The 19,431-nt window shown below is 42.1% G+C and overlaps 1 protein-coding gene and 2 pseudogenes across 1 annotated transcript in view; all 3 read left to right on the plus strand.

Moving 5' to 3' along the window:
• Positions 1-3,041: 3,041 nt before the first annotated feature.
• LOC141508099 (protein YIF1A pseudogene) lies at positions 3,042-3,900 on the plus strand (annotated as a pseudogene).
• Positions 3,901-8,010: 4,110 nt separating this feature from the next.
• LOC141508107 (acyl-CoA-binding domain-containing protein 7 pseudogene) lies at positions 8,011-9,722 on the plus strand (annotated as a pseudogene).
• A 5,386-nt stretch (positions 9,723-15,108) lies between these two features.
• AGO1 (argonaute RISC component 1) overlaps positions 15,109-19,431 on the plus strand; it is a 29,917-nt gene continuing 25,594 nt past the window's right edge. The window contains exon 1 of the mRNA XM_074217524.1: positions 15,109-15,220. Within this exon, the coding sequence (XP_074073625.1) occupies positions 15,196-15,220 (25 nt within the window). The 5' untranslated portion in view covers positions 15,109-15,195. The remainder of the gene's footprint in view (positions 15,221-19,431) is intronic.

Consider the following 19,431-nt stretch of genomic DNA (forward strand, 5'->3'; position numbering starts at 1 on the left):
TGAAAACAATTATAAAACACTTCTCACACAAATTAAATCAGATTTAAATAACTGGGAAAACATCAACTGCTCATGGATAGGTAGAGCTAATATAATAAAAATGACAATTCTACCAAAACTAAACTATTTGTTTAGTGCCCTACCAATCAAAGTTCCAAAAAATTACTTTAATGAGTTAGGAAAAATTGTAAGTAAATTCATATGGAGAAATAAAAAGTCAAAAAGTGCCAGGAGCTTAATGAAAAAAGTGCAAAAGAAGGTGGCTTAGCCCTACCTGATCTAAAATTATATTATAAAGCGTCAGTCATTAAAACTGTTTGGTACTGGCTAAGAAATAGAGTGGTGGACCAGTGGAATAGACTAGGTGTAAAAGCAGGAGATGATTATAGTAATATGCTGTTTGATAAACCCAAAGAGTCCAGCCATTGGTATAAAAACGCCCTCTGTGATAAAAAAAAAAACTTCTGGGATAATTGGAAGTTAGTATGGAATAAACTTAGATTAGACCAACACCTAACACCCTTTACCAAGATAAGATCCAAATGGTTACAGGACTTAGACATAAAAAACAATACTATAAGCAAATTAGAAGATCAAGGACTGGTTTACCTTTCAGATCTATGGAAAGGGGAGCAGTTTATGACTAAGGAAGAGTTGGAGAACACCACCAAAAACCAATTAGATGATTTTGATTACATTAAATTAAAAAGCTTTTGCACAGATAAAACCAATGTAACCAAGATCAAAAGAAATGTAGTAAATTGGGAAACAATCTTTGCAACTAATGGTTATGACAAAGGACTCATTTCTAAAATATACAGAGAACTGAGTCATATTTTTTTTTAGGTTTTTGCAAGGCAAATGGGGTTAAGTGGCTTGCCCAAGGCCACACAGCTAGGTAATTATTAAGTGTCTGAGACCAGATTTGAACCCAGGTACTCCTGACTCCAAGGCCAGTGCTTTATCCACTACGCCACCTAGCCTCCCTGAGTCATATTTTTAAAACAAAAAGCCATTCCCCAATTGACAAATGCTCAAAGGATATGCAAAGGCAATTTACAGATGAGGAGATCAAAGCAATCCATAGCCATATGAAAAAATGCTCTAAATCATTAATTATTAGAGAAAGGCAAATTAAAGCTTCTCTGAGGTACCACCTTACACCTCTCAGATTGGCCAATATGACCAGAAAGGATAATGATCATTGTTGGAAGGGTTGTGGGAAATCTGGGACACTATTACACTGTTGGTGGAGCTGTGAATTCATCCAACCCTTCTGGAGAGCTATTTGGAACTACGCCCAAAGGGCAACAAATATGTGCACACCCTTTGACCCAGCAATACCACTACTGGGTCTATATCCTGAAGAGATGCTGAAAAAGGGTGAAAACATCATTTGTACAAAAATATTTATAGAAGTCCTGTTTGTGGTGGCAAAGAATTGGAAATCAAGTAAATGTCCTTCAATTAGGGAATGGCTTAGCAAACTGTGGTATATGTATGTCATGGAACACTATTGTTCTATTAGAAAGCAGGAGGGATGGGATTTCAGGGAAGCCTGGAGGGATTTGCATGAACTGATGCTGAGTGAGATGAGCAGAACCAGAAAAACACTGTACACACTAATAGCAACATCGGGGTGATGATCAACCTTCATGGCCTTGCTCATTCCATGAGTGCAACAATCAGGAGCAATTTTGGGCTGTCTGCAAAGAAGAGTGCCATCTGTATCCAGATATAGAGCCATGGAGTTTGAACAAAGTTCAAGGACTATTCCCTTTAATTTAGGGGGAAAAAATATATCTTATTGCTGGATCTTGTTATTTCTTAGACTTTTTGTCTCTTCCTTAAGGATATGATTTCTCTCTCATCACACTCAGTTTGGATCAAGGTACAACATGGAAACAAAATAAAGACTGACAGATGGCTTTCAGTGGGGGGGTGGGGGGGAGGGAAGTAAGATTGGGGGAAATTGTAAAACTCAAATAATATCTTTAATAAAAATAAATTTAAAAAATATATAGCCAGAATAAATATACAAACATTTTTTTTTCTTACACCTCCAGGGCATCAAGTATACTCACCTTAGCTTAATTTTTCATAGCATTGATTCCACCTAATTCACATCCAAAGACAGTACTCCTACTATATAAGTCCTCTTCTCAGCTTCTGCTGGATTGGAAACCAAAGGTTCTTCTAAAGATTATTTCTACCTTCTCTGAACCTCTGCATTGGACTAGGCCTGGGCTCCAATTTCTGGAACTCTATGGCTTGCTGACCTTTGGTGAAGGGAGTGAAGTGTTCCCAAGGTTGGAGACTTCATTCCCTCCACCAAAGAAGTCCCCATGATCCCACAGAAGGGGATAAGGCAGATCATAAAATGAAGCCAAAAGACCTATTTGAATTCCTCTGTGGTCAATTAATGAGACTCTTCTTCAAAACATGATTAGCAGACCAGAAGTAGTTGCAGAATGTCTACGTATGCTCCACAGTATGTTTCTCTCCAAATCACTTCCCTTACATGTCATCACCATTTCCTCAGAAACAGGCTTTTCCACATGGAGAGAGTTTGTCCTAGCTTTCTGTTCATGTGCCAGACCCTGTTACAGACAGAAAATTGAAGATGCTGCCTATGCCAAAGGACTTGTGTGAATTTTTAATAAATATGTTCTTCTGGTGGCTGAATAGTTTAAAATACTATTTTTAACAAGTTTTTTAAAAACACAGAATTTAATTTTTTTTAAAAAACTAAGTTGTTAGCCCACAAAAAGCTTTGTTGTTTTGGTGGAAGGGCAACCATCACCAACAGGAATTCTCAAAAGATGAATTGAAATGGAAGAGGATTTCTTTTCCTTGTAGTCTTTTTTTTCACAAAAAGATGACTTTGTTTTTTAATTAAAGGCAATAGTCAGAGCATGGTGGCTGTGGTGGCTGGTGGGGAGATGTATCTGGCAGCTAGAGCGGCAGTTGCCCCCAGGGGGGAAGCCACAACTCCATTAGCATTCCTACCCAACGGGTCTTGTGGTGGAGGCATCAAACTCATGGCTTATCACTTGGGTACAGGGCCCAAGGGCCCAAGAACTGGATCAGGGCCCCCCCGATCCATCTCCACTCTTTGGTGACAGAAGTAGTGGGTACCCCATCCAACCTGGTCCCTGTCCGCCACAGGGCTCAGATGTGGCCTGCAATGTCAGCAATTTTCTGGGGAATCCCATAGCCAATGTGGCCATGGCCTACAGCAGCTCCATTGTCTCCCAGGGCAAGGACATGGTGCACAATGAGCTTCACAGGTTTGTGTCCATGAACAAGCTCAAACACTTCCCAGGAAGCTGGGCCTGCTCATCTTCCCCCACACACATCAGAACTGAGAGGTTCAGTACAGCTGGGACATACACCTTTCCCCTCAGGAGGACCTCAATGCTCCCAACCTCTACATCCCCATGATGGCATTTATCACATACATCCTCCTGGCTGGGATGGTGCTGGGGATTCAGAAAAGGTTCTCCCCCGAGGTCCTCAGCCTGTGTGCCAGCACTGCCTTGGTGTGGGTCATCATCAAGGTGCAGGCCTTCCTCCTTGGTCTTTACCTGGCCGCTGTCCACAGTGACCTGAGCACTTTCCATCTGCTTGCTTACAGTGGCTATAAATACATGGGCATGATCCTGAGTGTGCTCACTGGGCTGCATTTTGGAAGTGATGGCTACTACATGGCACTGGCCTGGATCTCTGTGGCCCTCATGTATTTCATTGTATGCTTCCTGCAGATGGCTTCCACAAGTCCCGAAGAGATGAAGGGCCCTGCCCCACCCCCACAGCACCCCCAGCTCTATCGGACCCTGGCTGCGGGGGGCTTTCCAGTCAATGATTATCTACTGGCTGACCTTTCACCTGGTCTGGTGACCCAGATGGGCTTTCCCCTCCTCCCCAAGGAAGACTAGGATAATGATAGCAATGATAGGTTTTCTTTCTCTTGTACATTGAAGATTTTAATTGCTTCAGACAAAAAAAAAACTAGTCTTTGATCTTTGTTCAAATTCCATAATTCTTTCTCTGGATACAGATGATATTCTCCATCACAGACACCCCAAAATTATCCCTGATTGTTGCATTTATGAAATGAGCAAGTCCATTAAGGTTAATCATCAATCCCATGTTGCTGTTAGGGTGTACAATGTACTTCTGGTTCTCCTCATCTCACTCAGCATCAGTTCATGCAAATCCTTCCAGGCTTTTCTGAATTCCTATCCCTCCTGGTTTCTAATAGAACAATAGTGTTCCATAACATACATATGCCACAATTTGTTCAGCCATTCCCCAACTGATGGACATTCACTCAATTTCCAATTCTTTGACACAACAGACAGAGCTTCTATGAATATTTTTGTACAAGTGATTTTACCCTTTTTCAGGATCTCTTCAGTGTATAGACCTAGTAAGTGGTATTGCTGGATCAAAGGGTATGCATATTTTATTGCCTTTTGGGTGTAATTCCAAATTGCTCTCCAGAAAGGCTGGATGAATTCACAGCTCCATCAACAATGTATTAGTGTCCCAGATTTCCCACATCCCTTCCAACATTGATCATTGTCCTTTCTGGTCACATTGGCCAGGTGGTACCTTAGAGATGCTTTAATTTGCATTTCTCTAATCAGTAAAGATTTAGAGCAATATTTCATATGACTGGATCACTTTGATTTCCTCATCTGTAAATTGCCTCTGCATGTCTTTTGACCATTTGCCAATTGTTCCCTGTAGTTTTTGTGAGTGCCTCTCTTGAATTGCAAGTGGAAGCTCCCTGATATTGTCATATAAACATCAGATGCACTGGTATAAACACTAATGTTTCCAGTCTTTTTGGTTGGGGGTAGTAGAAGGAAACTTTACTTCTCCTTCCCTATCTACCATAAGCACCATCTTTAGTCCTTCTTACATGGGGTCTGTTAGGGCTTGCCTCCATCCCTCTTTCTCTTCTCATCTCCTAAATCAAATAGTTTGGATATCAACCTTTTAAATAAGAATATTTCGGGGCGGTCAGGTGGTATAGTGGATAGAGCACCCGCCCTGGAGTCAGGAGTACCTGAGTTCAAATCCGGCCTCAGACACTTTCTAATTACCTAGCTGTGTGGCTTTGGGTAAGCCACTTAACCCCATTGCCTTGCAAAAACCTAAAAAAAAGAATATTTCAAATGAGATATTTGTAGTACAATGGCTGGCATATGGTAGATTCTACATAGATGCTTATTCCTTTGCCTTTCCTGGTAATCTAGATTTCAACAGTGGTCCTGATATGGCCACCCCAAGAGACATAATTCACTTTCTGGTGATCTTTTTTTTTTTTTTAGGTTTTTTTGGTAAGGGTTAAGTGGCTTACCCAAGGCCACACAGCTAGGTAATTATTAAGTGTCTGAGGCCGGATTTGAACTCAGGTACTCCTGACTCCAGGGTTGGTGCTCTATCCACTTAGCCACCTGGCCGCCCCTGATCTTTTTTTTCCTATAAAGACTTCTCTACTCTATTCTATTTCTATACACAACCTACCCCACCCCCACTCTCGCCAAAGTCAAGGGTGACAAGTCTTGTGAAAACTTTAAAAAGTTACCCTGTGAAAAGCATCCACCTTCACTCTTAACTTTTTCCATTTAAAGTATAAAAATACTCTTCATTAAATTTTATCATAGTTTTTTGTTTTGAGTACACTGTGGAGGAGAGTTGAAAGTTATTGTAACTGTTGCCAATTGTAACCTAGGTCCTACTTGAAATAACTATGTTTAGAAAAAGTATCTTTGATAAAGGAGGATACAGTCTAACTTAAGGAATAGAAAGACATTGTTTCCCTTTACCCTACCTCAAAGCAAGTGCAGCTGCCAGTCTGATGGAGAGGAGGGAACTTTGTGAACTTACTTCTAATCAGTATTCACTCATCCATTGAGTCCCTTAACTGGTTGCTGAACTGGAAGAACTGATGACAGGTTGCTGCACTGATGGAAGAAGAGAGAGCTTCTGATCAACAGCCCTCTTGGATGTAGCTCTCCACCTGACATTTCCTAGAGAGGCAATTTTAGTACAACATAGTAACAGCAAGTACCATATTCACTAGATGGAATGTAGACATCATCATCATCATCATCATCATCATCATCATCATAGCCAACATTTCTATGGTGTTCCTTAAAGCATACACTTTAGTTTACCAAGTGTTTTATATATTAATTCATTTTATCTTTACAACAATCTTGTAAGTGATGGCTATATTATTCCCATTTTATAGATGAGGAAAATTCGGCACAGAAAATGTAAAATGATTTGCTTAGGGTCATACAGCTAATAATTGTCTGAGATAGGATTTGAATTCAGATTTTTCCAACCCTGAAACCTGATTCATTCCACTACATGTCCACAAGTAGCTATGTTTACATAAGGGTCTTTGGCTGCCTTTGCCTTGCTAGCATATTTCTTTTCTGTAACATCTACAGACCCCAGGCAAGTCAAATTAGTTAATATATAAATCAGGAGACTTGCAAAAAACTGATGTCACAACAAAGCTTGCTGTATTAGTAGAAATAGATTAAGACATTAAATCCTGTTTAAATTGTCCCATTATTTATTTATTATTTATTAAATTGTCTCTTATTCTTACCATTGCTTTCTGTGTGGGAATAAATGACTTGGTTTCTGCCTAATTCATATTATATATTAGGTATTTCTTTTATTTACACTCTTTTGGGGGGAAACACTAGAATAGAGACAAAATTAGTAACTTTTTTCAGACACAAAACTGGGGTGGGAGAGATGAGCCAATAAATGTGAAAATGGAAAGCCTCCTTTATCTGCTGAAAAGTCAGTGTCCCACAACAATGAACCCAAGCATTCCTTTCTCTAAGAGGATCATGACATCAGAAAGGTGATGCCATGACAAGCACATGAATTGAGATTTGAGTGAGGGAGTGCTGGGCTAAGTTACAAGCCTCACTTTCTTCTCCAGAGTCCCCTGAGTTCACTGACTAGATATGAATCAGGATGGCTGAAGATGGCCCTGGATGCAAGGCAATCAGGGTTAAGTAACTTACTCACCCTCACACAGCTAGTGAGTGGCAAATGTCTGAGGCTGGATTTGAACTTCCATTCTCCTGACTCTAAGAGCAATGTTCTATCCACTGGGTCAATCAGCTGTAGGAACTGGTACAGATCACTAGCCCTGGAACCTAAGGTGAGTGGTGTTTCTAGTTTCTATATATGGAATGTATAGAAGATGGAAAAGTCATTGGTAACAGTATGAATTCAAAAGACAATGCAGAAGTGACCCATTATGGGTTGTTTTGGGAGTGCAATCTTGACTCCATTAGGCTGATTATAATATATAATATAATCCCTCCTCTCAACAGAGGTAGCTAGGTGACACAATGGATATAGTGCTGGATCTGGCGCTAGGAAGACATTAGTTTGAATCCAGTCTCAGCACTTACTAGCTATGATTCTGGGCAAGTTACTTAACCTCTGGTTATCTCAGGTTCTTCATTTGTAAAATGGGAAGAGTAATAATGGCAGTGATATCAATTTCTCAGGGTTATTATGAAGATCAAATGGATTTTATATATTTATAGAAAATGTGTTGCAGACCTTAGGGCCCCACTAGCTATTATCAATGGAGAGTTGTTGTATTACCAGTGCCCAATGCTGCATGTGTTCATGTAATTGGAAAAAATAACATAAAATGCTGTATGTACTATAGAAATGGTTCCTAAGTTGATTTATTTTGTTTAACAGTTTTTGTTATTACTATTGTTGTTGTTGTTAAAGGAATAGTTCTATAGGGGAAGGTGTTATTGAGAAATAACAATGGGACTTCAGAGATTCTTAAAGATATCACTAACACTGTTTAAAAGGGGAAAAACAGGTCATACCAGAATCATATCAGTTCGTTGTCATATCTATATATCCACATATATATGATATACACAAAATATAGCTAGATTTTTTTATCCTGAATTTAGCCATCATAAGCATTTCCATATGCATGTAACAGGTGAGAGGATTTTTTTATTTTTATTTTTTTAGGTTTTTGCAAGGCAATAGGGTTAAGTGGCTTGCCCAAGGTCACACAGCTAGGTCATTATTAAGTGTCTGAGATCAGATTTGAACTCAGGTACTCCTGACTGCAGGGCTGGTGCTTTATCCACTGTGCCACCTAGTCGCCCCCATGAGAGGATTTTGAAAAATATATTCTTATTAAAGTATTTTGTTTTCATATTACCTAAATTTCTCTCCCTTTCCATCCTAGGAAGCTATTTCATATAGCAAAGAACATTTTTTAAAAGGAAAAAAGAAGAAAAAATCAACAGAGCTACTCAGTTCATTGGGAAAAGTCTTAAACTATTTGTAATGTTTCACTCCCAAGGACCTCTCATCTTTGCAAAGGAGAGGAGGGAATGAAAGAAGTCTTTTCCCATCTTTGGAGTCAGGCTTGTTTTTGTTATTTTGCAGCATTTACCTTTGGTTGATTTGTGACTGTTGTACATTGTAGTCCTTGTACATATTGCTTATTTTTATCTGCTTCCTTCACTCCATATCTATTCTTTTAAGACCTTTTTTTCTGTATTGATCATATTCTTAGGCATCTAAGTGCAGCAGAGGATAGAGGAATGGAGTTGGAGTTTAGGAAGACTTAAGTACAAATCCACCTCAGACACTTATTAGCTGTGGGATTGTTGTTCTGTCATTATCAGTCATGTCTGACTTGTTGAGTCCCATTTGGGTTTTTCTTGGCAAAGATATTAGGGTGGTTTATTATTTCCTTCTCCAGCTCATTTTACAAATGAGGAAACTGAGGCAAAACAGTTAAGTGGCTTGCTCAGGATCACACAGCTAATAAGTATATGAGGTCAAATTTGAACTCAAGTCTTTCTGACTCCAGACTCAGAAACTCCCTGTGCAAGTCTTTAACCTATGTCTTTGTTTTCTTATCTGTTAAATGAGGATAAAAATAATACTTCCTAGGGCTGTTATGAGGATTAAGTGAGTTAACTTAAGAAAAGTGATTTGTAAACCTTAGAGTATGACATAAATGCTAGCTATTTTTATAATCATAGTTTTTATAGAGAACTAGAAAAAAGCAAAGATTATATAAGAAACCATGAGCTTTTTTAGAGAAAGTATAGATATGTTAAATTAAATCAGGAGCAATAAAATTGTACCATTTTCACTCTTCTGTATTTCTTTTTATTTTTTAATTTTTATTTTTAATTCCAAATTTTCTCCCTTCTTCCTCTCTCTCTCCCGTTCATTGAGAAGTCATCCATATTTCTTTTAAAATAACACCATTTCATGGGGGAGTGCTGTCCAGTCAGGACCTCGTCTGCAGCCCCCGTGGGAGCCCAGGGCTGGGCCTCGGAACTGCTGGGCCTGGGAGCTGCTGGGCCGCACTCATAGCTCTGCAGAATGATTTTCATAAGGTTGCTGAAGATGTAAGAAAACTGAAAACAAGGCCAAATGATGAAGAACTCAAAGAACTCTACAGACTCTACAAACAATCAGTCATTGGAGATATTGACCTTGAATGTCCAGTGATGCTAGATTTAAAGGGCAAAGCCAAATGGGAAGCATGGAACCTCCAAAAAGGTCTGTGAAAGGAAGATGCCATGACTGTCTATATTTCTAAAGCAAAAGAACTGATAGAAAAATATGGGATCTGGAAAAATACTTGCTGGAATTCTTTTTCATTATGAAATTTTCTTATGACATAAAATAAGCTAACATTTAAGAGAAAAGGCAGTATTAACTCTTCATGTTTCACCTTACTTCTTATTATGAGCTGAAATATTGAACTAGAGTGTGCAGAAGAAACTTAAATAAATTTTTATTTTCTTTAACTATAAAAAATAAAATAAAATAACGCCATTTCCTTTTTAAAAATTTTACATTGATATATTTTGATACAGTACATTCTTAAAACTATTTTCCTTTTTGATAAGACAACTAAACTAGTGGGTCAGGGGAATAATACAGATGAAGTTAGAAGCAGATTTCATCACTATGGGAGTTGGAGATATACTGAAAATTTTCCTTGGGGAAGTAAAGTCAGAAAGACAATGGTAGTGGTACTGCTCAAGTGAATGCTTGGGGCTAAGGATGAAGTCATGGTCAGGAAGACAGGGTGAGATTTTGCATGCATGCTTATCAGATTTGCATACTAGTGGGTAAGTTGAACCTTTCCTTTTGCCTTTTCTTTCATTAGCCTTTAAGAAGGGTTCTGAACTGCTATTTAATGCTGTTGTAAGGAAAAGAGGAGAGATAGACAGCTTGTACGGCTTAGGTAGCTGCTAGCAGACTGCTGTTTGCTATTGTTGCTGTGTAACTGATTGCCACTGCAGCCTGAACTGAGAGAGTGGTGGGAGAGCTGGGACTGTTCTTGGAGAGCAGCGCTGTAAGGGTTCCTGGGATAGAGATGAGAAGACATCTTGGAAGTAAGATAGATCGACCAGCTGGCAGAGGTGAGCACATAGGAGAAATGGCCTGGGATCTACTTTGAAACCTTATTGGCTGGTGGGAAGGCCAGGAGACCAATCCTAATCCAAGCCTTCTCACCCCCATCTGCTTCCCTGCAGTTCCAGTTTAGAATCTAGAGCCAGGGCTAGACAACAGCATCACACTGTAGCCTCATTCCTTTTCCACAACCTGTGGCTGAGGGATGAAGGATCAGGAGCCAAATGAGCCAAATGTTACAATATAGGCAATTTAATGGTTTCCTTTGAAATTTTATAAATATCTACTATGTCATATGGCATGTAAAACTGTTTTCTTGTGTAATATAAATACAAAGGTTAGAAATTGAACTATGAAATTTCCCAGGTGTAATTTGTAACTGTGTTTCAGCAATCCCTGGTTTAGATTCAGAACCCAGTCAGTCAATGACGGTTTCCTTCTCGTTCAGCCTCATGAAACACATGCTTTGTTTGGCAGGGTGTGAGGTGGGTATATACTAAAAGAGTTATTTTATGTATTTATATCTATATCTATCCCTTTCCCTATCCCTATCCCTATCCCTATCCCTATCCCATCTATATCTATATCTATATCTATATCTATATCTATATCTATATCTATATCTATATCTATATCTATATCTATATCTATATCTATATCTATCTATAGCTTTATTCTTAAGGGCATGGATTAGCAATCCCTTGAAAGGATCACTGGGTTGTACTCTGGTACAGCACCAAGTTGTGGGGAAATTATGAACTCCACTTCTGTATTTTATCACTAATAGAAAACTGGCACTTTTTTCTTCCTGAGGGCTCAAGGAAGGAAGGCCACAGCTAATGTGGGCTGCTATGGCAACAGTAGCATCTCAAGCGTCATCTGGAATACCCATCAAAGCACACAAAGCCCACACCACTGTTTGTTATGAAAACATTTGACAAAATCTCCCATTCTTCCCTTACAGATAAAATGGAGATATTTGAGTTGAATGGCATTATGGTTGGGAGCATTTAAAACTGACCAAATGATTGAACCCAAATAACCAATCAATGCCTTGACATCAGCTTGGAGGAAGATCTCTAATAGAATGCTTTAGGCATCTGTCCACAGTCCCATATTGCTCAACATTTTTATCAGTGCCTTAGAAAAAAGCCTAGCTGATCAAACTTGCAGACAATAGGAAACCTTGTCAGTCAGTCAGCATAGTTGGTGGCAGAGTACTAATTCCCAATCTCTGGACAGGGTAGACCAAGGATCTATAGCAAAAAAAGGTAAAACTCTATTAAGAAAATATAAAGTTCTATAGTTGAGTTAAAAAAAACAGCTTCACAAATATAAGGAGGGAGAGGTATGGCTAGATAATAATTTCTATGAAAAACCTCTGGAAGTTTTCATTTAGATTTCAATATGAGTCAAAATAGTTAATGTTATTTTAGGTTGCTTTGTGAGAAGCATAGTGTCCAGGATAAAGAAAGGAATAGTTCTCCTATATGCTAGTAATGGTACACTTGGCATAACTTTGTTCATTTCAAGGTACCAGATTTTAGAAAGGCCATACAGGTAGAAGTATGAACAAAAGGTGGTGGCAGGATAATGAGAATTTTGGGGAACATATCATATAATGATGAAGAACTGAAAGCCTATTACCTGGAATTTAATCTTAATGTAGGAAGAAGCTTCTAAATAGTTAAGAATAGCTTCCTTGGGAAGTATAGGATTTTATCTCTCTTCAAGAGAAGTCTAGCTGGCCATTTGTTGGCCACGTTACAAGTGATTCTTATTCAGATATCTGTTGGACTAGATATCTGACGTCTTTTACAAGACTAGAATTTTAATCATTCAGACTTAAAAAGAATAAGTCACTTGCTCACCATGGAAATAATTATACCAATTAGAATCTTGTAGAATCTTGACCCAGGCCTTTTGACTTCCAGGGACCAAACAAACATGATGATTTGATTGTTTCCATGTGATGTTTAAAAAAAAGATTATGCCAAATAAAAAGCAATGTGTTTGAAAAACTTAGAAAAGTATGAGAAGACATATGAATAGATGCCAAGTGAAGTAAAGCAAAATGTATGATGATTGAAACACTTATGGGAAGAAAAGCAAAAATGAAATGGAAATGTGATTGTACTTTCCCTTTTTATGGATATGCAGGATTCACTAAAGAAATTTGCATTTGCTCTCAGACTTGGTGAATATATTGGTTAGTTTTTCTGAACTGCCTTTTTTCTCTGACTCCCTCATTTATTAATTTATTAAACAAGGGATAATTTTCTGGGGAGTCAAAAGGAGAGGGAGAGAATATATTGGGAGGCAGTGGTGATGTAAAAAAGATAGTAAAAAAAATTCAAGATTCTGCTAAAGTTTGAGATATGTTCAGACAATAACCCAGGATAGTTCCAGCTTCCCTTTCTTAGATTCCAACTATTGGTACGAATATCTATATTGCTTCTGGCAGTTCAGTATTAGCATCTTTTCAACTATAATATCTTATTCATTCTCTTAGTTTATCTTTTGTTTGCCCAGTTCTTTGATTTTACATTTTCTGAAATTTTACATTTTCTACTTTTTGAGTAGAGTCATGCATGAGTTAGCCATATACTAACTTTTTTTTTAGATTTTTGCAAGGCAATGGGGTTAAGTGGCTTGCCCAAGGCCACAACAGCTAGGTAATCATTAAGTGTCTGAGACTGCATTTGAACTCAGGTACTCCTGACTTCAGGGCCGGTGCTCTATCCACTGTGTCACTTAACCGCCCCTCATATACTAACTTTTGTTTCATTTTTTATGCTGAGACAAACATCACAAAACATGCTCTGACATCAGCCTGTCGGACATATGTAAGGAGAGGCTGGGTATCAAAAACCCTAGGACAAAATCCTAGAATATGGCAAGGAAGCTGTACCACAGGTTGAGCTTGTCATCTGGTAAGTTTACATTTGAATTAATTCTTGTTTACTAGGTACTAAACTAAGTATTTTCTAGCTGCTAAAGTAAAGTAAGTACTATTAGCAATTCGGATTATGTCCCAACCATCCTTTTGGGTTAGAGCACAACAAAATTCTGTTTCTTTTTATTATTGCTGCTTCTATTTATTTATTTAAGAAGAGGAGGGCTCTCTTGTATCACCAATCACTTTGCCATGGCCAGTGAAGGCCAAATTGCCTTTCTCATTTTGCTTCTGGGGGCCTGTGGAAGTCCGGTTCTGCAGAGAACCTCAGTATCTGATCTCATCCTCTTGACTTTTACAGATAGGGATAAGTCCGGAGAGAGGTAATTTGTCTAAAGCACAGCTAGTTAGTAGCCGTTCTGACCATTATACTCCTCAGCTTAAGAAATTTCCATTGCTCATTATTGAAGTATAAAATAAAAGAGATGCACCTATTTGATACTTGAAACCATCTGGCTAACAGCCTTCCTTTCTAGACTGCCTTCATATGATTCCGCAGGCGTTCTCCAGTCCGGCCAGAGTGACCCGCTGGATGTTCCTGAGACAGGCCATTCGATTTCCCAGTGCCCCATGCCTGGAATGTTCTCCTGGAATCCCTAGCTCCCTCCAAAGCTCTACTCAAGCACCACCTGTTACAAAAGATCTGGTCTAATTCCCGCAGGTGTTAGTTTCCTCTTCTAAATCATTTTGTATTCATTTTTATAATTTTGTATTCACTCACGAGTGTACCTGTTTCACACCCAATAAGGTAGTCTGGAGAGCAGGAACTATCTCTTTGTGTCTTTGTATCCCTAGACCTAGGAATAGAGTAGGTGCTCAAGAAAGACATTGGATTAAACTGATTTAATAGGACTCAGTTCTCCTTCCTCCCCAGTTCCGAGTTCATTTCATTTCGATATTTTAAGAATGATAATTTGTCATCCTCATCCTCATCCTCATATACATTTCTCCGGTGCCTTAAGGGTGAAAAGTGCTTTTGTTTTTCCACAACGAAACTGAGTAGCGTCAATATTATCTCCATTCTGCAGATGAAGGAACTGAGGCTCAGAGACTACGTGATTTGCCTAATGGCCCAGAGGGAGCAAGTAGCCGAGCTGGGACCCATTTAATAAAGTTCCCCTTAGGATCGGGGCCGGTGCAACCACGTAGGTCTCGGGTATCTCTCGGGCGGGCGGCAGTGCTGGAGGGTACAGTTGCCCCAGGCTGCCTCCGTCAGACAAAAGATTCCGGGCTCCCGAGCCGGGGAGAATCCTGGCTCCGGGCCAGAGTTGCGCTCTGGGCTTCCAGACTCCCCTCCCCCACGCTGGTCTAGCAGGGCCCCTCCCTCGGTGGAAGAGCCCCGGGGTGTGAGGCGATCCCACCTGCTCGGCGGCGGGGCCCGGAGCCGGGAGCCCCGAGCCGGCCGTGGGCTCGGCGTGCTACGCCTCCGACTGGGCGGCAGGGGGCGCGGCCACTCGGAGCGCCGCCGCTTCCTTCCCTCTCCGCTGGCCTTTGTTGCTGTAGCAGAGACTGGGTTGACTTGTTCCCGTCCACCCTCTCGGCCCCGGGGAGGGCGCGCCTGCGCACTAAGGGCTGGCCGGCTGCTTGCAGCGAGAGCTTGCAGCAGCGGCGGCGGGCGGCGGGCGGGAGCAGCCGGGGTGGGGGGGGGGAGCGGAGCCCGGCCCGGGAGCGGGAACCGCGGGAGCGACGGGGGCCCGGGCCCCCCCACGCCGTGCACCGGAGTCTCTCCCAGCCGCCTGACCTACGCACGGGTATATGGGATGGAAGCGGGACCCTCGGGAGCAGGTAATGGCCTGTTTGGGGGAGGCCTGGCTGCTGGGGGGGGGGCTGTATGTATGTGGGTGGGGGGTGTGTGTCACTAGCGAAGGGGAGGGGACTTCGGGGCATGGATGTGTGCATGGCGGGAGGGGGACAAGGGAGAAAGGCCTGTGCACCTGCGTGGGGGGCTGTGTGCATGGGGGGGCGGTACGTGTGCAATCTGAGGAAGGGGTCCAGTGTACCGGGAGGTGGCGGGGGAGCCTTCCGTGCACCTGCGGGGAAGCGGAGAGGCTCGGGCATTTGGAGAAAGGGCATTTTGAGATTCCGAGACTTGCGTCCGGGGCGAGGGGAGGACCGAGGCCCGGGGTTCCGGAGAGCAGGGTATCTCCCGCTTGCAGGGGAAATCGAATCTGCACAGCATGGGGAGGGCTACGAGTAGGGGTTTCGGTTCTACCTTAAGGTTGTTGGGGTACCCAGGCCCCTAGAAATGGGGGGACACCAAGTTGAGATGGAGAAACATCACTCGTGCTCAGGAGAATGCGTTCGTAGTGTTGGGGCGGGGAATCGAGAACTGGGGGCCCAGTCTGGGCAGAAGGATGAGCCTTCGGGGAGGGGGATGCTCCTGGTGTTTGGACTGCGGTGGGGGAGGGGAAGGGAGGCCGCAATTGAAGCCGGGGCTGGGATGGAGAGCAGTCTAGGGGATCAGTCTCTGGATCCCGAGAGAGAAGGCGGCTCTTGTGTTCCACTGTTGAAAAAAGTAGAATTGGGGGAAGGGACCTGAGGTCTGGGGGCGATGGGGAAAAGTGGTGAGGGGTGAGGAGGGGGGGCAGGCCCTGAGCATGCGCAGAGTTCGGCTGCGTTGAGTCGGTTTGGGGTCCGGGTGGGGTGGGGGCGGGGGCGGCAGGGGGAGGAGACCCTCTCTCTGAGACTCCATAGGCTGTGGGATTTGGGGGAGTTTCCCCCCTTCCCGGATCCTGGGGACGCCTCCTGTTTGGGGTGGCCAGCATAGCTTCTTTCTCTTCTGCATAGGAGGGATTGAAGGGGTAGAAATGTGGGTTTCAAGGCCTAGAAGCTGATGTTGATTCCAGTTTCGTGGAGACAGATGTGAGGGTTCAGCGGCCTGGGAACTGACACTGATCGGGTGGGGGCGAGCCCTAAGAGACGCTGACACTGGTTTGGGGAGGGGGCCCCTGAGAGACTGGAACACTGATGGGGAGGCAGAGTGCCGGGCTGGGACCCGAAGAGAGCCCCTCTGGCCCCGGTCTGCCCAAACATCAGGACTGATTTTCCCTGCTGGATTTGGTTTGTTGGAACGTTCTCCCCCCCTCTCTCTGAGGAGGTGTGTGAGGTTTTGGGTTCTCCCCCTTTCGGCATGTGGGGGAGAATCAGGAATTTAAATCCATGCACAAAGGCTGGTTCCTTTGGAACGTCTTTGAGCGTCAAGATTTCAGAACATTTAAAAAAAATCCTTTTCTCAGCCTTGCTTTCACTAAGGGTCTGTGGAGTGAGCCAGCCGGTGTTCTCCCCTCCCCCACCCAGAGCAGCTGTCAGGGGCCTGGACACAAAACAATCCAGGCCCCTGCTGCCTCCCACTATACACACTTGGGGGGGACTGGGGGAGGATGGGGCTTTGGGCCAGAGATGGGGAGTGTCCCTTCTAAGTTAACCCCATTGTGGGTCAGTTTTTGTTGTGGTGGTGGAAATCAGCCTCATGGACCCATTTTTCATGATTAAGAAGAAATGGAGGAGACAGTAGAGGGAAACCAAGACAAGTCAATCCAGAAGTTGAAAATGCTGGGGTTTAGCCACTCGGTGAGGTTTGGAGACTCTCCTGTTTCATTTCCCAATCTAGGTGGCCATCAGAGTATTGATGGGACAGGTCCTCTCCCACCCAGCCATAGGGCAGGAGAGGCATTAAAGACTGATATTTCTTCTTCAGATGAAGGAGCATGAATTGGTGGGCCAGGTCCAGACAGGACTAGAATTAAGAGAGTGTCAGTGATAGTTAATGGTCATAGTAATGGTTCACATCTTTGTAAGGTTTTGAAAATCAAAGGCTGGAGAGATGACACAATTTGCAAGTGCTGGAGGTTGGATTTGAGGCCCAGTTCTTTCCTAACTCCAAAGCTCTTTCCAATACAGTATGGTGCCTTTACAGAGAACGTTTACGTAGTGCTTCAAAAAGCACCTAGAATATTTCATTTAGTCCTCACAACTACCCAACTTGTTGAGGTAGGTGTTGCTATTCTCATTTTAAAGATGAGAGAGATTGAGTGACCTCTCCAGGACTAATACTTTCCCAACAGCAGCCTTGTGAATCACAAATCATTTCTTACCACAACCCCCTTATAGTTTTTCTAGCAGCTACCATGTAAGGAGGCTAAAAATTAGGACTTCTGCCAACCTGGTTCCATGGATGTCTCTTTGCAAAGTAGCTTTAAGGAGATACCTGGTAGGCTAGGCTGCAGACTGTTACTGGAAAATTGATAGGGATTTTTCCCCTTCCACCCTTGTTTTTTCTATATAATAACAAGTGATATCAATGTAGACTTTTTAGACCTGTCTTAATAATAATAATAATAATAATAATAATTGACATTTATGTTGGTCTTTAAAGCACACTACAAAAATGACCTCATCTGAGACTCTAGATAACCTGTAAGCTCCACATTGAAGTATTATTTCCCTCTTTTACAGATGAGGAAACTGAGGCTTATAGAGGTTGAAAGGACTTGCCTATGATCACAGGACTATTAAGTATTTAAGTCAGAATTTGAACATAGTTTTCTCCTAATTCCAGCATCACTATATTGTTACCAGTATTATTGAGTTTAAGCAGTTTTAATTTTTGTAACATTAAAAGTTTCCATATAAGTAGTCATTTGTGGCAATATAATTATTGTATGCATTTTCCAGATGAAGTTGAGGCTGAAAGAAATTAAATGACTTGCTCAGGGTCACATAACTAGAACTATTAGTGACAAAGACTAATATTTACCTTAGGTCTTTTTTTTTCAAATCCTGGGACCCTGTTTATTGTGCTACTTTTATCACAGTGAATATGGCTCTTAGATGGCACTGGTGGCCAACTACTTTGAAGTATTCTAAATGATGTATACAGTAGATGTTTAATGTTTGTCTTACGGAATTGAAGAGAGGGAACTGGAACAAAGAATCAGTGACCCAGACCTTTTTTTTTCTCTTGGCATAAGGAATATGTTTTCTCACTTGGCTGGCAAAGGAGGATAGGATGCCCTTTGGAGGTAGCTGGACCTATGAATGGGTGTCTCAGATTCTCATCCTTTAGAGTAGTACTGAAATCAATTGATATCCAAACTTGGGTAGGGCCTCTGACTTTTTTTTTCCGGTTGTTACTTGGAAAAGCATTCCAAATAAATTGTCAGATAGCTTTTGTTTGAAGAACCCCAACCTCTGAGGGAACCACTTAATCTAGACACCCTAGATTGGGGAGAGCAAGAGCTGTTTTCCTTGATCCTCACCCATGAAAGCCCTTGAGGACTTTCCTTTCCTGTTGGGGGGGGAAGGGTGGTCTCTTGGGGCACAAATTTGCTTGGTTTCCTTTCTGAGAAGATTGATACTTTCAGGTTCTTGGGCTTCTGCAGAACTGTTTTTCTCTCTAGACCTATCGGTGCCCAGGCATGATTGTGTGTATGCCCTTATACATGGACCTTTGTACATGTTCTTTTATATGGGGAGGTGTCTCATAGTAGGTATTTGATTTAAATTGTTGATTGATAGATCAATTTGTGCAAGGTGATGATTTTTGTTCGGACTTCAGTATGATCTTATTCAAAAGAAACCTGCATCTAACACATGGCTCTATTGTATATAACTAACCTTTGATTTTCTTCCTTCTCAAAATCTCTAAGCACTAGTTCCAGGTCTCTATCTCCACTCAGAAATATTGCTGAAATCAGGTAGTAGGATTAGGGGTGGGAGAATGAAATACTGAGTCTTTCAGAGATCTGGGAAGTGACCCCAGAGCCCTTGAGCTAGGCTTCTGCCCACCCAGGAGCATGTGGGCATGAGGAGCCCCACAAAAGAGTGGAAACCAGGTATTGGAGGGTTATTATCTCCCCGATCCTGTCTACTGCACCACCACCCCCTTTGTGTGACTGGCCATCCCTCTTCCCCCAGCTCTGAGACCCAGGGTTCCAGTCCCTCATCTGCATCACAAAGTCCCGTCTGTCAGCCCCTGGGAGAGAGGAGAAGGTGGG

Source organism: Macrotis lagotis, chromosome 1 (genome assembly GCF_037893015.1).
Source record: "Macrotis lagotis isolate mMagLag1 chromosome 1, bilby.v1.9.chrom.fasta, whole genome shotgun sequence".
Classification (NCBI taxonomy): domain Eukaryota; kingdom Metazoa; phylum Chordata; class Mammalia; order Peramelemorphia; family Peramelidae; genus Macrotis; species Macrotis lagotis.